We start from the raw sequence: 21,922 nt of genomic DNA on the forward strand, positions 1-21,922 counted from the left end.
TAATTAGCTAGCTTTTTATCAAACATTTAAAGTATGCCAACAGCACTTTTTCCCATAATTAACGTGACATTTTGCCAAACAATTCGTTTACGTCTGTGTTCGTAATGCTTAAAGACAAAAAAAGATAAGGAACAAAAGGTAATACAAACATATTTACAGCAGGTGGACGTAACCACTTAACGTCTTTGCAAATGTGCTGAGACTTTATTTGGTCAGTTCAGTCAGAAATACCTACGGGGTTTCCAGGCGAACTAATGTCGCCCTCATTTGCATACATTTAACATTTCCCTGCCCTTGACATCCCAGTTAAGATTCGCTCAACTCCATTTAAAATGAATGGGGGCGAACTTCGCCTTAAATTCGTCTGTAGTCTGCACTAGATACTGCTCTAATGTCGCGGGTAAACACAGTGGTGGAAAGTAACTTAGTACATTTACTCAAGTACTGTACTTGAAGACAATTTTGAGGTACTTTCAAGTCATTAACATGTTCTACTACTATATACTTGGACTCAACTAGATTTCAAAGACAAATACTGTACTTCTTTTTACTCCACTACATTTATGTTATACCTTCAGTTACACGACAGATTCAGATTATTAATACAATATGTAATTCAAACAATAATGCATGTTGATGGTTAAAGATAGTATATGCCTGCTATCCAGCACTATGTTCAATACATATTATTTACCAGCAGCAAAGTTTTCTAATTTTTAGTATATTTTGATGCTAATAATGTATATTCTTCAAGAAAAACACTGCAAGTTCTCACAAAGATAAGAAAAGTTTGTATTTAATTGAGACAATCCAGTAAGTAATTTGCAATGACTTGTTACAAAAATAGTACGCTTTCTTTGCAATGTAATGCTACAAGCAAACACATATAAAAACCTAGAGAACAACGGACCAGTTCGCATTGTGTTAAATCCAGCTGCGAAAAATATTGTATGCTATACAAAAACATTAAAAGGCACTTAATTAACTGTTGGTTTACTGTATAAACTGTCAAAGTGCATACCTACAAAACTAAACCTTCTTTAGGTAGATAATGATTCAAAATGGTCCCTGTTATTCAGGAATAGACCAATAAAACAACTGATGACATCAAAATGGGACGGAAAAGTTAAATGAAATCATAGGACAATGACACTTACATCAGAGACAGAATCTTGAACATTTCAAGATCAACCTCTAAATACCTCTTGAAAAAAAGAAGCTTTGGGAAGCTTTCCTAAAACATACATTACAGTCAAAACATGAATATCTAAGCACATATGTACTAAACCAAGAGAAACATTGGATAGGGACACAGGACCTAAAAGAGGGATGCTTAACGTGTCTGCATTTAAAATGAACTCTAGGGATTACACAGGAATACAATTGCCCTGAGTGTACCTCTGTTTTCACATGTATCAATATATTTTCACTTGCTTTGATTTCTCCTTATCAAGAGAGGGATGCAGTGGCTCATGGGCAATTCAGCAGGGGAGTTGTTTTGGGTAAGAATGAGACATAAATATATACCATAGAGTTTAGTCTTTCTAACCCCAGAATGATTGTCCAGATTCCTTTGCAGAAACACAGCTCAAAGTGAAACAATTAGTTTAATACACTTTGTAATCTGTATCGACATCTAACTCAGGAAATGTATACAAATGACACATTTTAATGGTAACAGTTCCATTCGAGAATAAATCTGATGAAATTGTGATTTTTCAGTCAATAAAATAACCTCTTTTCATATACAACTTCATTTAAAGTCCTATTGGTAACCATAAAAAAGGACTAAAAATAAGTGGTTGTAAATTATTCTCAGCACTTCTTTTCAGCTAACTAGGAAGACAAATCTGGTACGTGATAGTAACAAAAATAATCCTAGTTCCAGCTACTGAAATATGAAAATTTCTACTACTTCTTTTGTCTTGTATGATATTAAAGCAAATATATTTGGGTTATACATTTAAAAAAGTATTTGAATGAAATCATATTTGGTTGTGGAAACGTCACTATCTTTCTACCTTTTTAAACCGATCAACTCAACAACATATTAAGGAAATACACATTGAATTGTGCTTTTTCTGTGATTATCTTTCAGTTCTACCACCGTTTATATAATTGTATACAAAATTGGGTAACGAAAACCTTAAAACAAAAGTATTTAAAATTGCCCCTCGGTCAGAAACCAATGGAGGGGTGTGTGCCGTCTACATGACTTGACCATGTGATGGTGAGTGTGTTTAACCTAATTATTTCAGGCAACCGTGGTGATTTTCCCAAGATGTTACAGCTCAAATCTGTCTTGTTTATGCAAAGTCCAGCAAGACAATGACTTTGCTGCATACAACTACTGTCCCCTGAACACAACAGCAGAATCGGATTTTAGAAAACTATCAACATTTTACAAACATAATAGGACCTTTTGCCTGTCACAACCAAAATGTACCAGTAACTGGCTGCTGGCTGGCATAACATCCCACTGTGGGTGAACTCTGAACGGTCTAAAGTGCTAATGGTCTTTGCAGCAGATTGACAAGTGCCTCTTTGGATATAATTCGGACTGATTACGACGGATGCAGAAGCTCCAACAGGGCTCCAACTGCTCCGAAATAACCCTGAAATACACAGAAAAGAACATTGATTTAGAAATCATTACGCCAATAAAGCACAAAAGTACATTTTAGTTCAATACATGGGTTGAGTCATTTACCTCATGCTGCAGGAAGAGCGCCTTCAGTTGTCCTTTGGACCAGTAGTCCATGGCATAGGCCAACAGCTTCATAGAGAGGGTGTTCACTCTCAGGAAGTTCCCACAAACACCACTCTCTCTATGTTCTTAATTATGGAAGAGAATGGGGATAAAATATTTGGTTAATAGGCAAGCTTATTTTATGAACACTGTAATGTTATCCACATGACACACTCTGGCTTTGTTCTTCTGTTGACGAAGTTAAACATTACATTTCAGTAAAGATTTATTTTACTCCAGATTACGCAATTAAACCTAAAAGAAAATAGACGTATCTCATCTATTATTGGCATTTTGTGTCTTTGTTTGTTATTTATTGTTGAACACGCGCCCTCCTCACGTACCCTCCAAGCCCACAGAACTAAGCTCCGCACCATGGGTGATGGTGCCCTTTCCTGTGCTTCCCGGAGGCTGTGGAACAGGGCGTTCCCTGACCACCTGAGGGCTCCACAGACTACAGATGTTTTTAAACGAAACCTAAAAACACATCTTTTAAAAAAAGCTTTTTGCTAAATGTCTTTTACAGGTTCTCCTTTCAACTATTTTTTTCCCCCCTGCTCTGTAGCACTCGAGATTGCTGAAATGAAAAGTGCAATACAAATCAAATGTATTATTATTATTATGTTGATAATGCAGCGTACGTCCTCTATGCCTTCATAGCCCTGTACAATGCTGCTTGATCAAGACGTCACAAGGCAGCACCGTAAAGAGGCTGAACGCAAAGAGGAAAGACCAGCAGGGACACTGGAGGAGAACGGATGTTTCCACAGACATGTTCATCAAAAGTAAGTGTTTCAAAATGACTCTTTCCTGACCATTGTATCTTGACATACATCTTGAACTCTTTCAGCTATTGGAATCATAGAGACCAATAAAATCTGCAGCATATACAGTGAAGTAGTTACTAACCTCATTGAGAGCACACATCCTGGTGATGGAGCCGATGTTATTGGTGATGGTGACCAGTGTTGCTCTGGCCAGGTCCTCTTTGGACACCGACTCCCTCTTCTCTTTGGACATCATGTTACCAAAACTATCAAGTCAAAACACAAGCAATATTAGATAAATAAAAATGCTAAAGTCTGTTTGAACTTTAAAAGTGTTATGCATCAAACAGCTAATCCCAAAAACAATATATATTTTAAATATATTTGGGAGTAGGACCGTCACAATATCATGTTGTGGCCAAAAGATAATGATATCAAGATGTCTATAACACATTTGAACTAATAATAATGCTTTGAGTCAAATTCATCTTTATCTTTGTGTTTATTGTGCAGTCTGTCCATTTTTGGGGGTGAATTAATTGGGATAGAAAACATAGTTAAATTCAGCACTTTTCTCGTCTCCTGTTTTATTAAAGCAGAGAGTGTGCTTTTGCTTGTTCCACCAAATAAAGGCTTTTGACTTTAGTAAAAAGCTGCTGTAAACCGCACCTTGAGGCAACAGCCCAGCCTGGCAGTCCAAACCTCTCATAGTCTCCTCCATAGATGTCCCGGACCAGCTTGTCCACTTTGGTGCTCTCCCCTTCAGAGGCCATTTCTAGAGCTTCCTCGAAAGATGAGCAGCCAGTCAGCAGGCAACACAGACCCAGGAAGGTCCCACCACCGAGGCTGTGAAACCACACAGATTAACATTTACATTCTATAAATGGAAATTACACCAATCTGGACTGTGTAGGGATTGTAAGGTCTCAATCTGAGTCTAAAATTAAGAGCAAAGGGGCGCCAAAAATAATATTATGCACTATCTACTATTTCTGCACAAAGGGCCATTATGTTGAGGGAGAAATAAGCATTCATCATGAGTACCATACAAAGCCACCAGACAGAGAAACCACTTGTGAAAACAAACCAGTGGTGAGAGTAGGAGGAGGGATAACTAAGATATTCTAACTTTAAACTAAACACAAATCCAGCTTAACAAAGAACTATTTTGTTTCAACTCACAACCAAACAGTTAAGTGAAGGGAAGTTGTTGGGTGGCAGATGTCTAAAAAAAATGCTGCTGCTTTTCACATCAAGGCACTACGAGGGCACAAAGGGCTGACGTCACTTGAGTGGAATACTTCCATCTGTAAATGCCTGCATCACTGTAACCAGGTATCAGGCTGTTTAAGTTTCCCTAGTGTCACAGCTTTGTTTTTCTGCTGACATTCGGGGCGAAGTACACTTACAAATATAGGTTTAGTTTTCTTTAAAAGGCATGAATGTTGGAGTGAGCTAAAGGCATTTTGAGGAAGAAAAAGCAACTTGATGCAGCCACATAAGGCAGGTAAGCTAAATCTATGGTTTGCTTGTTAGCCTAATGGGAATCTACACAGACACTGTAATATTCAGGTTTTGCATTGAACTGGCAACCACAGTATTTTGATGTAAAGCAAAGTCAGGGGGAGGAGGAGTACGCCATCTAGTGTCTGAATGTAATCTATTGCACCTTTAATGAGTCGCACTCAGGTATTTATTATTTACACTTCCTTTCAGGTGTTACAGATTTGTGTAAAAATGTTGGAATGGCATGCCTCTTGTACATTATTTGCACAAAACAAATCTGGTATTGGGCTGCATTTTACTTAATTGTTGTATGCATTTACATTTGTACACCCCTGCAGCACCTGTACTCCCTCTGTGAATATTCTTTACTCCCCTCCATGGCAGATAATTACCTGGTCCCTGTAACACGTTTGTAGTTGCTCTCAGAGTAGACAGCCAGGATGCTGACCCCGGACCCTATGTTGACCAGCAGCAAAGGATAGGGGTTCTCCAGAGTGTAGGGCTTTTGGATGCAGCGTTCTGGATCAGTGGGGTTTTCAAAGTAGTAACACTCCGAGGGTCCGCTCGACACCACCGAATCGATGTACAAAACCCCCCGGATTAAACACTCCAGCTCATCCAGCTTGTGAAGCTGCAGGTCTGCCATCTTTTATTTGAGGGGATAAAAGAACATAGATAACATCACTGAGGGGGATGTGGTCTGGAGAACACAGAGGAAGGGAAACTGAGGGAGGAGGGAAAGCAGTGGGGTAAGAAAACAGGAACCTTTATTACAATTCGATTGAAAGAGCCTCACCAGTTTTATAAAAATACTCAAAGGAACCTTTAGTGGCAAAACCATCATTTATCTTAATGTAATGACAGATTAATTTGTCCTTATTAATGAATTGATGTTTTATCTCAGTGCATAAGGAAAAAACAATGGTAGCCTAAGGCTAAAGTCATGAGAATATGCATGCTGTTTTTATCCTTGTAATGAATGCCAAAATTGCTACATCTTTAAATGTTGTATTTTGGTGCTCTTCATCAATGTCTGTTCTGTTACAATGACATGCATTCCCATCACCTGCTATAGATACGTTAAATATGCCTTCACTATTCTTTCTCCCTCTTTCCTTCCTGTCAATCTACACAATCCAGCATGTATAAGCAAATAGTGGAGAACACCTGCATGGACCCACCGTGTGGAAATCAGCTTCAAACTTGTAGGCCCCCCCTCCCGTGGCGCAGAGGGTGGTGTGGAGGCTGGAGAAGTGCTTGTTGCGGCCCATCTGCAGGAAGGCCGGCAGGTCATGCGTGGGGAAACGGATGAAGTGCAGGTTGCCTTTCCTGCCGCACAGCGTCAGGTCCTGCAACTCCAGGTGCACGTCCCTGATGCCAGTTTTACCATAGGCAATGTTGGAGGTGAGGTAGCGCCTGATGCTCTTCAGGTTCTCCACCTCTTCCTGCTCCTCCTCTGCTGTGATGTCTTTGGGCTCAAAGTAGACCAGCTTCACCAGAGTGCCTCCAATGTCCATCCCAAACCAGGGAAATGCTGCATAAATCACGTTAATTTTTATTTAACATTGCATAATATAATACCTTTAATATTTTAATGCATATTGATACTGGGTATAAATAGAGCTAATGTATCTATCTGGACCGACATGAAGACAAGCTGCTTCGTCCATAAAGGCAGAAGTACAGTGTGTACTGCAAACGCCATCTTGTTGCAAAATAGACCCTGGCTATTCACTGCCACTACACCTCAGATATTACATTGTACTAGAAAGACCATAAATATGCTTTCAGATCTAGAATCATCACACTAAATTCAACAGCCATTTACGATATATTTAACAGATGTTTTATGTATATACATCTTTTTTTATAATTCTCAATTATGATTATTACCATTATGTATACGATGCGTTTCCCAGTAAATACACTATGCCCATGCTACTAACGGTAACACCTACGCGGCCTTGTTTTCTTCACCGAGTCGCTCCGAAGCCTCGCCGTCGAGTTGGAGGTCTGCCGGTGGGATGTCGCTCTTCCTGCGGGCGCGGCTGCCTCATTGTCGGGCTCATATCTGAAACACCCGGGCATCTCCCTATCGGACCGCGGCTGCTTCGTGGGCGTTTCGTCTTCGTCGATACTTTCATCGTCGCGTTGGTGGCCATTGGACGCCATCAAAAGGTCTAAATCACTACAGACATACTCCCCTTTGTGATAAATAAAACGATTACACGTCAGTTATTTATGTGGACAATGAAGTCCAGGTGCTAGCTAATTAGCTAGCTAAGTAGCTGTGTCGTTATAACGGCCGGGTACATGTCCTTTTTATTCTCGCTGTCAAGACAGGGAGGGGCGGGGTCAGAAGGTGATTGAGGGACGCCAGAACCAATCAGAATGCGAGTCAGTCAGTCAGAAAGCAGTTCATGAAAAGGAGGCTGTTGTCACATTTTTTCTTTGGCTTTTCACATAAAAAAACACAATGTACAGGATGCATACACATTTAAAACAAGCGACCCTATGTATAGCTATATCCCAGCAGCAATTGTTATACATTCAAAGATTAGGGAAAACTATTGATCTATTTTAAAAGACATGATTATTTAGCTAAATAATGATCAGAAATGTGTAAATGCCAGCTATTCCAAGCGTTCTAAATGTTGGTAATGTATTATTTATATATAATAATTATTTTTCTATGTGAGCTTAGTCCCTTAAAATAAACCTGTGCTATTTCTTCAGTAAAATCAACATGCACACTCAACAAAGAATTTATGTTGTAATATAATTTCAGGTTTATTGATATGATTGCCAAGTGGGTATCCAGAGACAGTATGTATATTTTTTGATAAACCATAAACCGAGATTACAATTGACATGTTTTTCGAAATACATTTAAGCATCTTTGCAGCTCAAATACCCTAATAAAATGTTCAAAACCATAGACATTTATTATTTTCCCCTTACATTTCTTATATTAACAATGCTATTTACAATAAAATCTCACCTCATAAGAGGTATCTTCCCAAACTTTCTTTTAAAATAGAGGAACAACTTTAGAAAAATAAAATCCCATCTCAAACATTTACACCAGATGATGGCCATGAAGCTTGCAGTTTATTTTTTTTTTACTTTCTAAAAGGATAACAACTATAGCGTGTAACACTAACAACAATTAAAAAATGTTCCTGTTTTAACATCAAAAGAAACGAGCATAACCACAAAAGTGAACATTTAAAAACCAAGTTACATTTGTAGCCAACAACATGATAGCTCAAAGTTAATACCTTCCATGAATTGATTTTGGCTCTCGTAAAACTTTTGAGAATTTGGAAGTTGTGTGATTGGACTGGGTGAAGCTGAAAATGAATGTGCGTTTTGGAATACAACAAGTCGCCTTAATCTCTGGCTCGAAAAAGAAACAGGACAGAGCTATGAAAGAAATCTCACTTTGAAGCAATGCCATGGTTTTGAAGAGTACATTGCTTTGGAATGTTTTTGAAATCGCATTTCCTAAAGTACATAATTGGATACCTTTATCATCTCTATATATGTACAAATAAATACATAGTGCACTAGCCATCGTTTACGGAGTGTGATACTGGCACTCTTTCTTCCTCAGTCAAGATCCAGTAATTTCAGGTCCTTGGTACACTTATCTTCACAGGATGACAGCCAACAGTCTTATCTTAAAAGTGCTTATCAGACATACAAATATTTATATAATTAATACACAGCATAAGTGTTTCTTTACAAACTCAGCTGCATATGCATAAATAACCTGAGAACCCATTTCCATGAAGTCCCCAACTAGAATAAAAAGGGTAGATTTGTGTTTCGTTTACTGGGGCAGACTTCATTTCACAGTAATATAATAAAGCAAGGCCCAACTCAACAAAATACTTGTTATTAATGCCGTGATCAAAGGTCTGGCCAGTCAGCTATTATTACTAAAGGTAATTATTACAAAGCTTCCTAGCACCCTTCCAGTTCACTGACTACAATAAGGCACCATAACCATAAGATCCTCTTTTAAAAAGCCTTAAAGCCTAATCTTCTCCTCCTTTAAAAAGGTATTCAATCCACTTAATTCTTAAACCTCCACGCCATCAGCAGGGCACAGGCGCCCACTCCTGCAGCCGTCAGAATGTACTTAGTATTATTCGACTTCTTCTCTGAATTTGGCAGCGTCTTCGGCTCTGGGGAGGTATCAGGACGTGTGGGCTCAGAAGGGTGGCAGTTCTCACCAGAAGGGGTGTTTACACTCAATCCAGTATCCAGAGTGTTGGGGGATAGTTGTGGCGCAGGGGGGATCTCTTTGGCTGCGTCACTATTCATGATTTGCGCATGTGGTATTGAGTTTTGGCCGTCTAGGTCAAGGATAGAAGGCTCCTCAGATATATGCACAACATTCTCCCGCACTTCCTGCATATCCAAACTCTCACAGGGAGACTCGTAGTGGTTTTCCTCCGGTTCGCTATGGTTAGAAGCGATGCCGTTCTCCTGGCATGGCAGTGCGGTATTCACAGAGGTGGAGCAAGTAGGGAGGCTGGGAGAAGTCACAGCTTCTGGTGCAGCATTGCTGATTTCCAGACGCTGACTGTTTCCAGAATAGGGCTGCACCTGCTCTCTTTGTTCAGGGAAAGCAGGGATAACACCTTTTTGTGGGCAGATGCTGAGGAGTGGTTCAGGTTTTCCCAGAGACACAGAGCTGTCATCAAAGATAGAGGGGTCCATCTCTGCAGCACCCGGCAGGGGAGAGGAGGTAGCTTCAGTTTCTGTCTGCGGGCTGCTTTCCATAACCTGCGGGAGACAATAATGTCAAATGAAATGGTATGCTGACAAAAAATTGCTTATCACAAATCAGTTTTACATTATTTTAAGGAATACTTTTCTGCACCAGAAGCAGAAACTTAAACTGAATACCCTTTAGCAAAATGCTCTTAAGTCCCCTCTGGTCAACAAGTATGCAGTGTATATTTCTTGGGCTTTTATTGTGAAAGGTATGGACAGAAGGATCTAGTATGCGCTGCCTTTTTCAATGTTAAAAGGAACAATTAAGTTTGCCGCCTTGTTAAAGACCATGGAGATGTTGTATGTTGTGGTTTTACAATCCTCATAAAGATACTCATACTATAGTGCATGTTTTGACTTTACATCTGTAACACACAACTTGATTGGTTGATGCCTTTATAGTAAAGCTCAAAGAAATCAACCTTGTTCTGGAAACAAATAAGTCATACTCTACCCAGCATAATATTTACGTTCTGTGGAAAGTATTTATGACAAATACTGACGAAAAAAGCTTTACGTATTTAATTAGCATATTTTGATATTCACCTGTGTCGCAGGAGGCCCAGACATTTCAGGCAGCAGGACAGGAGTAGGTTTAATGTCCACAGGGGGGGTGCTGTCCTGGACTGGAGGCTTCTCTGGGGTCAACATTAGGAAAGAGGATCCATCGGTCACATCCGAATTCATCTGAGATGGAGAGGGACTCTGGGGAGGACTGATCTCCGTGGAGGTTGTTGTTGTTGCTTCGACAGAATCTTGGACGGATGGAGACGCTGTTTCAAGCTCCTCAATAGGAGGGGGGGGTTGTGGAGGGGCCTCAGTGTCAATCAATACCTCGCTGTTTCCGGGGCTCACCTGATCGGGCAATGCGGCATCATCACCGGAGACCTCCTGGATGTCGGATTCAGAGTTTTCCACCGGCTCCTGGTGGGAGTTGCTCTCCGTCTGAGGCGTGGTGGTGGCCTGAGTATTTGGTGTTTCAGGGGAAGGAGGAGGGGTTGATGGAGGGGGTTCCACTTCACCCCGAGTTGGCTGTGGAGGGGAAACAACCTCAGGAGCTCTGGCTTCTGCGCTCGGGGGGGATTGTGACTGCACAGGGATTTTAGGAGGTGGCGAGGCCTGGGCAGCCGGCTCTACAGGAGCTGCTGCTTCAGCTGGCGGAGGAACAACAGCAGCAGCAGCAGCAGCAGCAGCAGCCTGACTGTTTGCACCGCTCTGTGGGACGGACAGAGGACTGGCAGATGGTGCTGGATGCACGTGTGCCCTGACGACAGTTGTTGGAGGAGAGCTGGGGTTGGAATCTAGGTCAAAGCAAATTATGATGTCATCAAATCCATTTTAATACATTTTTTAATACGCAATATCATAGCTCAGGACACTCAATGACAGACTTCTATTATCTCTCATAGACATTCATTTTCACAGTTGAAGCAAAACAGCGACCTTCAGAGATTACTGTGTTGTGAGAAAGTTGTGTAGATCTAAAATAAGCCTCTTAAATTCTCTGGGTAAGATTTACTCTATATCTTATACATCTCATGCTTAACGATGCCCCTTGGCTGTTGTAATATCTCTTGAACTCTCGACCTCTCGTAGATAATTACATAATTCTACACATTAATACACAGTTCTAGGTACTTGACTTAAAGACTTACTGTTGGTGCCTCGCAGAGTGTCGTATTCTGCTCTAATCTCAGCAGCTAAATTAGTCTGCTCACACGCCTCGAGTGCTTCAATGAACTGCTCGGGCCAGTTTTCTCTTCTCTTCAGACAGTCCAGCAGAAGCACCATGCCGTCGTAGTTCCCACAAACCTCTCTTTTTGCCTCGATGTTTTCCTAAAATGTAGATTATATTAAATAAAGCTTCTTGTTGGTGACTTGCTTATAATCTTCAGTGAAGTTTATTATTCAAAAAGAAATGATAATAAACTGTATTGTTTAACTGTCAATATCCCACCCTACGATAAACAAATGTAAACATCCTTTTCAATGCCAATTAAGTGACAACCATTTTTGGGAGATTTTATCCCACCAGCTCCAGACTCAGGCCTGTGTTCCTAATAAAACTTACCCTGTCATGAGCAGTCAAGCAAGGCAGGTGGATCATTATTTCTCTCACTTTCACCCTGGTCACAATGGCCGGCATATTCCGCCGCAGATACCCATTGTACAGCTTTTCACTGGCAAACGACATCTGTGAAATTAGAAAATAGAAAAAAAGACAAAGAGATAGTAAAGACTTGAATTTCCATCTTTTGTTCCCCTCCAAATTCTCACGCCTGTTCTTTACATTGTGTTTTTGCAAAGTGGTACTTCTTCCGTTGGCAAGGCAGCAACATGTGAGTTTAGAAAGTACCCAATGATTACACACATAGGACCAGGGTTTTTACTCAATGAAACCAAAAGTGAAAGTGAAGAAAAATCCCCTTAAAGTTTACGAGAAACATAAAATAAAAAAATAAAAACTCTGCTTCCTTTAGTGTTTCCTTTCAATGGGAGGACAGCAGTCCCTATTCTCAAGGTTGCAGCTGTCTCCATACTATGAAGTTGCACAGGCCATGACTAGTCACTGATTAATCACCCTCGGTCTTAATATTCGAACTTCAAATGTACAGCGTAGTTTTCTTAAATGTCACAGAGTCCTATGGTTTTTCAGGGTCAAATCAAGCTTTCTGTGTCTAACACACCTTAAAACCTTCACTTTGTTTGCATATAAACAGTCAGCAGAAATAATCTGTTTACAGGTTCAAGTCATGGGGAACGTTTTCACAGGATTATCTGTCCTCTCTGGCCAGGTGAAATAGAGCAGTGCGTTAAAAGTTTAGTGTAAACGTGGGAGAGCAGCAGCAGCCTGGAATAAATGTCACAGCGAGGAACCAAAGAGCAAAGTCTTCCTCACTGTATCATTAGCCCTCAGAGGCCAGGGTTTAACACACACACACACACACACACACACACACAGTATATTTTCGGTTGTGTTCAGGCCTTAAGGGGAATATTTAGGCATATTATTTCCAGGCATGCATCTAAGTGTAAAGTGATGAGAGATTGCAGATTAACAAGAAAAGGAGGGTGGTGTGGCAACAAAAAAAAGCACCTTGACACGAGGGTGAGTTATGCAGAGCTGAGCCATGAATGACCTCTAAACATACTGGCAGGACATGACAGTCCTTTACTTGGCAGTAACTTTGCCCTCCCAAGACAGTGGGTCAAATTTCATGCATAGCAGATCTCATAAAATGTCCAATCTACTGCTTTGAGTTTTATTTTAGTCTCATAAAGCTTGCAAGTAGGGACCTGCTAACAAGACTGGCAAGAAGTGAGAGCAGAAATACATAGCTCTACATATTGGCATGAGGCAATAACCCACCAGGCAAGTTTTGGCGTAAGGACAAATGACTAAGCAGGTTGGGAGAAATTAAAGGCTGCACACCTGCAACAATGGCCATAGTGACTGGTTAATAACTGAAATACCATGAACATATGTGGTGCCTTTTTAGTGTTAAATGTCTGCAGATTGAGAGTGATTTAAAAGAGCAGCTAACACAAAACAAGGAAGACAGTAACTTATACCTGCCTGTAAAGTATACAAATATATTTTGACCTATATTTTAAAGCCTATTTATGGCTGAGACAATAGACCAAAGATATTAGACATAATTAAAAGAGACTGTACTCAAACAACACGTATGATAGGGACTGATATCTGCCTGTATGTAACTACGATATATTGAAGAGAAAGACCGACAATATTTTACAGATCTGCCTGTAAAATATTGAAATATGTCGTGAAACTAAATGTATCAGGGCTATTCAGTGGTGAAACAAAGGACTAAGAAGATAATACATAAGTAAAAGAGCCTTAGCACAGACACGAACGATTAGAGAGTGATTCTTGCCTTTTTATTACTGAAATATGTCTTGAGATATACTCTTTTAACCTTTTTATGGATAAACAATTAACTCGACAAAAGATTACATGCCAAAAAAAAAGCCTGAACAACAACAAACAGGACGATTAGGGGCATATATCTCCCTGTAACACATTCAAATATATCGTGAGAATAAGCTAGCAAACTAACCTTAGCATTTCAAAGTTAGCAGCTCATTATTACGACACAACCAAGCTAATGTCACTGATGTTTCCTCAGTTACATTAATTGACAAAACACTCAATTTAAAAAGATTATATGGAATTAAACACTTAATTAAGTTTAATGTATCGTTATGAAGTGCTCACCTTTGGTGTTGCGGTGCCTCAGCAGTACGTGACTCACTCTCAAAAGCTATTCCTGCTCTCACACTAAAAGCTGCGCTGTCTCCTTCACACACACATCTGCGCAGAGGTTACCCTCGAGCTCCTTGTCTCTATTCCTATTGGACAAGAGATCCGTCGATCAAACAATGGACCAATGGGATTGAGGTCAAACGGTAAAGAAGGCAGGGCGTGCTTAATCTTGACTGTGCTGTGCTGTGCTGTGCCGGGGTTGACAGCAGAATTGGATTGGATCTGGACTTCTGGTTTACATCTGTGTTTAATCTTTGATCCTAATCCTTTCACATGGACGCACACACACAAGCAGAGGGGAGGGGGCGAGATGTGCTGTTTGTTTAAGCATGGAAAAGAAAACATGGGACCAATACTTTTGTATCACAAAATTATAAAGAAGCTGGTATTCAACAACAGGCTGCTATTAAACTGATACAGTAACCACATTGACATAAAACAAGATACACAATAGAAACTATATGAAACGGAGCACCATACTTGATGATGAGGACAAACCAAATGCTAAATAAAGGGATTAAATAAATGGGTATACTTTGTAGTGTGACATTTAAATACTTAAGTAAAGTACAGGTTAAATGTATACTTTAGTACAGTACTCCAGTAAATGCACGTAGTTATTTTTCCCCACAGCTGATAATAATACATACTGATTTATACAAATGTATTTTAGTACGCAGCACAGATTTCAACTAATCCACATTTAATCATTAATCTATTCATCCATATTTCATTGCTTTAAAGAGATTTTAAAACTCATTATTGTTATTATTATCATCATTATTATTATTATGAACCACATTTGTATTACACAAAGGAGGTCTGTACACTTTTAGGCTCCAAATACATCATTTATTTATATTTTTCCACTAAAACAATATGTGAAGCAAGTACAATCTGCTGAGTAATTAAAAAAAACCAAAAACACAACAGATACATGACTTTAAATAATGTTTTTAAATAAAAACACACAAGTAAATCCATTTTTAATCAGAAGGTGGCGCCACACACACACACACACACACACACACACACACACACACACACACACACACACACACACACACACACACACACACACACACACACACACACACACACACACACACACACACACACACACACACACACACACACACACACACACTTCAAAATATTCACTTTTACTCTCCTCAATGAAATAAATATACCTTCAATGATATTTAAGGGAGATTTGTCTTTTGCATGAGAATAATCCTATTTATTAATCTATGTATCAAAGAAAACATTTGCAGACTATACACAAAACTAAATAATATATATATTGTTTAAAAAAATCCCAGCTATTGTATCATTGGTACGTCGGCAAGGAACACACAATTAGTTTTAATCGCCTTCTTATTCTTAAGGTTTCTCATCGTGGTAATGCCACGAGTAAGTTAACATGAACAGGATCCCAGTAATCTGAATTACAGGAGGATTATTGGAGGGATAATGACATCAGGCAGGATGTTCGTTCATTATATAGCAGGTCAATTACAGGGATTGAATACATGTAAGTGCACTGCAATGTAGAGGTATTTCATGATGAAATGTTCTTTTAATATCTGTCAACAGTAAACATTTTAATGCATTATTTGTGTTAAACTAAAGCTACCTTTGCCAAACTGACTGTCACAAACTGCCATTATTAATTGGATTATTGTGGCTGCTTTGCACTGCACCTGTCAATCAAACAGTGTGGGTGGGACTTGCCTGTGACATACTGTCATGCATTTTTTTGTCACTTCATGTAGGTGGTGCTCTTTCCTACTTTACTATTCAACTGCATGTTACATTAGAAAATGTGTACTTTCTGCAACTAAGACATTTGAAACATGTAGAAAATCTGTCTTGGATGCATCTATAACTAAGTAATAAATGAGTCCCATTTTTTATTTCTCTAGGTCGTATAAGTAGACTGAAAGACAACACTTTTACTCCAATACAACAGATACAAAATGACCCCGTATTTTATACATTTAATCACTATTTTATTTATATATAAGAGTACTTATATACCGTATAAGAGCTTAGATAACCCATTTCAAACACCCCAAAAATAAATCCATGTGTAAAAGATTGAAATCATTTTAGAAATCGAACTTCTGAACTGTTGGTATGCTTTTGAATATTGGAATTCAGATTCTGAAAATGTTAATGTGGTTTTCAATAGAGGACAAGAAAACAGAGATTATGAATTATAATTTAGCCAAATATTTAATAAACAACCACAAAAAAGGTTGCTGCATACCTAAACAAGATAATAATGTATAGAATATGATGACTGTCTATGTACGTTAATGCCTGTTATACCACAGCCGGTTTAACCACTTGTTATTTATTTTTGTTTTTCAAAAGTAACTGTTTCGTCTTCAATATGACATTATGCCTATGACCAACTAAACTGTGTAAAGCATCTAAATGCCATAGGACTTTTTCCACTCAGTGTGAGAAAAAAAGGCACTGCCTGAAGTCCATACATCAAATTGTGGTTGTTTTTTGTGTGTGTGTGTGTAAGGGATTTAAAACATAGAAAAATGTAGCTGAATCACATGCAATTCTGGCTTCAAAAATCCAGGGATTAATAAAATCAGACAACAAACCATCTTTACCTCAGCTCTGTAACTCTCCATGCAGCTCAGAGAAAGCGTAAAGTGAGTCCTGTTTTGACTCGAGTCTGCTTCAAACCTTTCATCATATCTTGCAGGGCAATACTTCTTTTGCAAGATGAAAGACTCGGATAAAGCCACGGCGAGAGCCTGAAGGCAACATCAACCATCCATCACGGTCGAGTGGGGAGAAATAACATCATGTACATCTCAATAAAAAAGCAGGACTGGTCTCTTGTCAGAATACTTTAGCTTTAAAACCACAGTGCTCTGCTCAGAAATGCGTTCTTAACATGAGAGAATGTAATGCAGCACAGAACTGCACAGATCTTCTCAGGCTTTAGTGGTATTTAAAGTATTACAAATAAAAGTGTGACTGCAGAAAAGTGTTCCCTGTGACAGTTAAACTATTAGATTTTATATCATTACACTATTTGTGTTTATGTATTTATGTAAAAGTTGTCAAATGTAACATTTGGATCGATTTATTATGGATATGGTCAGAAAATAGTAAGAAATGCTGTCACAATGACCCAAAGTGTCATCTTAACCATGTATAACAAAGTGTAAGCTCCAAAAAGCATAATAGGGCCCCTTTGAATAGGCTTTTGACATATGTTTAATTTAAATGTAGGAATGTACAATATTTCCTTTTAAAGTATAAATAAAGTGACACGAAAGAAAATCTGCTACTCAATCCGTCCGTGTTCTTTTTGTCCTTATGCTGATCAAACCTGACTGCCTTTTCATTAAATATGAGTTCAGATCTTGGTTAAAGTTGATGAGTTCAGCTCTCAGCAGAGACGGCTGACCTTTGAGCCACATATGAAGAAGCTCACTGTCTGCATGAATGATGCCTGAGATGGCTTTCATTGATATATTTTTTTACATGCACACCTAAGGGAGCATGCTGAAGCTTACATGTAAAGCAGAAATGGGACCTTATGGACTCTTTCTCCTGAAGGTAGTTCAGGAGAAACAATTTCTTTTCTAGCCAAGTGAACCATGCATTGTTGCTGCTTACATAGCATTACATAACAGGATTCATTATGGCCTCTGTGATGGTGAAAATTACCACTTACTGTCTGAGAACATTTAACTAGGATATTTGTATTATATCGCTCTGGGTTATGATAAAGTGCCCTGACCTCGAACCCTGATTCTCTTCTGAGTGCATGACGGTCGTCTGTAAAGTGCTTGTCTATGTCTATGATCTAAGTCGTGCATGGCTCACACATGAACTTACACCATCAGAGTCAAAGGTCAGACCACCATTGGGGATCTAACCCAGTTAAGGCAGCAAGCAGAAAACTGTAAACAACGATTCATTTCATTCTTTCATCTTAGAATTGATTATTTATAGCAAAGGGCTTGTGTTCCTTCTAGATATTTAAACTTCACCAATGTCATCGTGCAGCTAAATCATGCTTTTTTTTGTACATCCACTTTCATATATAGGTTTATATACATGTATAGGTTTTTGTGCATTTAAATTGTCTGAAAAGGTTACAATTCCCAAGTTCCCTCCAGAGGGATGTTCTCTCCCAAGCACTCCTCACCCCCCTGCCTGAAACGCCTCAGTTGTTTACTTCTGTAACATAGTGGTTTAAAAATAAGGTACTTTTTTAACATTATAGCACAGTATGACGACAATATGAACTGAAATGAACATAATAGGATAAGGAACAGGGAACACATAAAAAAAGCAGACCACATCTTTAAGTGTAAAACGTGTAAGTTCATTTGAACACCTACGGCTGTTTTAGATAAGACAGACATTGTAAGCAGAATTTTAGAAATGTTAAGGTCAACATACAAGAAAGACTTAGCTATTTGTTATCTCTTCAAACCCACCTACAAAGTATGGCACAACAACTCTCTGCTTTTTGTATTTCAGTGCTGCTGTGGCACTGTGATGTCTCGTATTCAGTGTAGTTTTATATAAAGCTCTCTAAAAACAGTGAATAATACCAAAAAAAGAAGAAAAGTCAAGTGACCCAAGGGCAGACTTTTGGAGACACGGTCTATTGTCAATGAATAAATTATGTGCCGCAGCACAAACATGGTGAAGAGCTTTTTTTTTTACTCTATTCGACCTGTAACCTTTCTTTTCACTCCAGCAGACTAAAATGTCAAATCTGCCGCGGAGCCTGAGCCACGGGCGGCCACTGCTTTACTGGTAAACACACAGACAACTAAAAGCAAGTTCTTCTCTTTGCTTTTTTTTTTTCTTTAACCAAAGCTGAAAGGTTAGTCTGTTAACGCAGGTCATGTAGGGTGGAGATGGGCAGCTGACCATCCTCTACAAACACACATTAGGATACAAGTTAGTGTCTAACGAGGTCTGGATTCTTGCTTTAACTGTAAAATGGGAATTTTCTGAACAAGAAACTCAAACTACAAGCTTGTGTTGTCACATAAATGCTTATTGATTCTTAAGAGAATTTGATATCACCTTATTTGTACTTATATATCTGCCTTTATAGTTGAATATAAGCAATGTGGCAAAAGGAACCTTTGACTCTAATCGTTGTTATCACCTATAAGCACAATGTAAACACATAAAAGTTGCAGAGCACATCATAAGATTATGATAAGCAGATATGGGCAACTTTCTTAATGTATGTTCACACATAAAGTTAACATTTAAGTGTTTACCTATGCATCAAATAGAAAATGGTAATTGCTCATTATAAGCAGAAAAGGGCATTTTAAAGTTGCATAATGTTTACCGTTAGAAGAAACATAAGACCATATAAATATTTAATGTACAGTATGTGTCAATACTTATTAATACTTATAATCCAGAAACAAACTGATTAGTGTATTTAAAGATACTTTTCAGATATCACTTTTTAGTAGTTTGCTTGAACTTAAACAAAATGACACACTGTAATTGTTGTTTTTAGTCCTTAAGTACTTGAGTTCTGAGTACTAAATTGTGACGGTGAAAAAAGTACTGCACAATGCACTTTAATGTCCACTTCCTCGTGCTAAATGAGGAAAAATAAAGATAAATATTTACCAGTGTTTACACCGCTGCTTACCAAATCTGCCAAAATGCTGCTTTCACTGACATGATTGACCTAAAACATGAAACAGGATTAGTAGTGATTTTTAATATGGAGAAATGATCTCTGGATGTCATCTCATAACAATTTGAATTAAATGGAGAGATTTGATGGTCGAGTTGCATTTTATCCGTGATTAAGGTAGGCTGAGTGATTGTATAGCCTTTGATTAAAAAACACACACACAAAAAAGAACAGAGTAGTCGAAATTTGAGAATGTTTTATTATCCATGTACACATCACAACAAAATGTTAGATAATGTCCTGAATATTTACATTGGTTTGTACAAAGCTCCTCTAATAAAGTTGTTTACTGCAGGCAAGAACAGATACTCCAAAGAGAAACACACTGAAATATTTTATTTGACATCTATTAAAGCTCACAAACAGCTGTTCCACGAGGGTATGCACTATGGGTCAACACAGTAGAGACAAGCTGAGTAAAAAACTTTTTTTTTTCCTTCTCTCATCTGATTCTCTATAACATTTTCTCTTCTCTCTCCCATGGAACCGGATCTTGCTCCTCCTCGACGTGCGTATTCCTGCGCCCTGTCCAAAAGTGCTCCACATCTGGGATGGTCTTATCCCCCTCCTGTGCGATCGCGTTTTCCACAGAGTTGGCCCCCACTTCTGCTCCGTTTCCCTCCGTTTTCGGATACTTGATTATGGGAAGCTGCTTTGAACCTCTGCAGGTGGCAATGAACCAGATCTGGATCAATCCTTGTCGCACGTCGTCGTACATGGTCATTAGGATCACCGGAGAGAAGGCGCTGCAAGCGTAAACCATGACTTGCGCAAAGATTATCAAACCCACGGGAGGTTTGTTGTACCCTAGCCTGATCCAGGTGAACGTGCCCCACTCTGGCAGCAGCATGAGCCCCAAAGTTCCACTTAGACACAACAAAACCAGGGTAACTTTGCTTTGGTGCTGCGGGCTGGGTGCGTGGTTCACCGCGGTGTGCAGAGCTTTGGTGTAGTAGGCAATGGTCAAGATGACCGGCACCACATAGCATGCAGTTGGATAAATCTTGTAGAACAAACTCATGAAGTCAGCTGCACATGCTGGCATTTTGGAGACGCAAATAACGCCTCGGGCATTCGGCACCAGAGAGGCGAAAAGCATCTGGGGAATTGGAAACATCATGGACACGACGCAGATAACGGCCACGGCTCCATGGATCCACGTCAGGCTGTTGGGGGGCCCGGTGTTGGGGCTGGGGACCAATGTGTGTTTGGTTCTTGTGGTGACTGCAAGGAGTAACGTTTTTGCAACCACACAAGAGTGCTGGAACCAGTCCGTGGTGGTGCACATGAAGCTGCCCAGGGTCCAGGTCTGCTTGTAGTAGGTAACCGCGCGCACAGGAGCGCACAGCAGCAGGATCACCAAGTCCACAGAGGCCAGAGAGAGAGGAGGACTTTCACCTCGGAGCCCCTTTTGTTTCTAAAGTCACGTATGAAAATCAGCAAAGCGAGCAAATTTCCAACTGCTCCGGACACGCAGATTCCGATGAGGATGACAGGCATGACTGTCCTGGTTTCTTCCCCCTGGAGAAGTTGAACTCCTCCTACGAAATCAAAAAAGGACACATTTGCTGGTCGATTAATATCCATCTCCTAAATTATAAAAAATGCAACTTCAATAAATGTTTTGTCTTTGGAGTTCCACTTTTCTCCTGCAGATTTGTACGTCCTGGAGGAAAAAAGAAAACGGAGGAGCTGTCCAAAACGGCTGTGCTGAAACGCTTCTGACGGGGTCGTGATGGTATCAGCAAGTGGGAGAGAAGGATGGCAGGTAGGCTATTTCAAGTGCTGCCATTTAGCAACCACTCACGTCATATTTCACCAGTGTGCAGCTCCAGGCTGCAGCCAGTACAAATGTGAGCGCAGCTTGATGGGATTTACATTCAAAACCCTCAGAGGGTTATGCCAAGTTATCTCTCATAATTAAAATCTAGATTAAAGTTTCTGACTTTTACTGCAATCCCAGCTGAATAATTGGTATATGTGCAGCCATATGAAATATGCACATTTATGCCAGGCAATAAGAGGCAATCCAATTATTAGATTATTATTAAAGTGTCTCTTGCCAACCATTCATCATAATAAGCATACATCTTAGCGCT

At 39.5% G+C, this 21,922-nt stretch overlaps 3 protein-coding genes across 3 annotated transcripts; all 3 read right to left on the reverse strand.

Moving 5' to 3' along the window:
* Positions 1-780: 780 nt before the first annotated feature.
* pank2 (pantothenate kinase 2) lies at positions 781-7,366 on the reverse strand. Its single transcript, XM_063908442.1, is given in 8 exon segments — positions 781-2,615; positions 2,711-2,814; positions 2,817-2,835; positions 3,659-3,782; positions 4,186-4,362; positions 5,415-5,668; positions 6,204-6,556; positions 6,981-7,366. Coding segments are annotated over 8 exon segments (1,296 nt in total). The 5' UTR covers positions 7,195-7,366; the 3' UTR covers positions 781-2,564.
* A 421-nt stretch (positions 7,367-7,787) lies between these two features.
* Positions 7,788-14,138, reverse strand: mavs (mitochondrial antiviral signaling protein). The gene is made up of 5 exons (XM_063908441.1): positions 14,051-14,138; positions 11,882-12,004; positions 11,466-11,646; positions 10,357-11,111; positions 7,788-9,819 (listed from the first exon to the last, which is right to left on the reverse strand). The coding sequence occupies exons 2-5, from the start codon at positions 12,002-12,004 to the stop codon at positions 9,103-9,105; spliced, it is 1,776 nt and encodes a 591-aa protein (XP_063764511.1). The 5' UTR covers positions 14,051-14,138; the 3' UTR covers positions 7,788-9,102.
* Positions 14,139-20,004: 5,866 nt separating this feature from the next.
* Positions 20,005-21,554, reverse strand: LOC134881207 (G-protein coupled receptor 151). Its single transcript, XM_063908376.1, is given in 2 exon segments — positions 20,005-21,206; positions 21,209-21,554. Coding segments are annotated over 2 exon segments (1,131 nt in total). The 5' UTR covers positions 21,411-21,554; the 3' UTR covers positions 20,005-20,277.
* Positions 21,555-21,922: the final 368 nt, after the last annotated feature.

The sequence above is a fragment of the Eleginops maclovinus genome, chromosome 19 (assembly GCF_036324505.1).
Source record: "Eleginops maclovinus isolate JMC-PN-2008 ecotype Puerto Natales chromosome 19, JC_Emac_rtc_rv5, whole genome shotgun sequence".
NCBI lineage: Eukaryota > Metazoa > Chordata > Actinopteri > Perciformes > Eleginopidae > Eleginops > Eleginops maclovinus.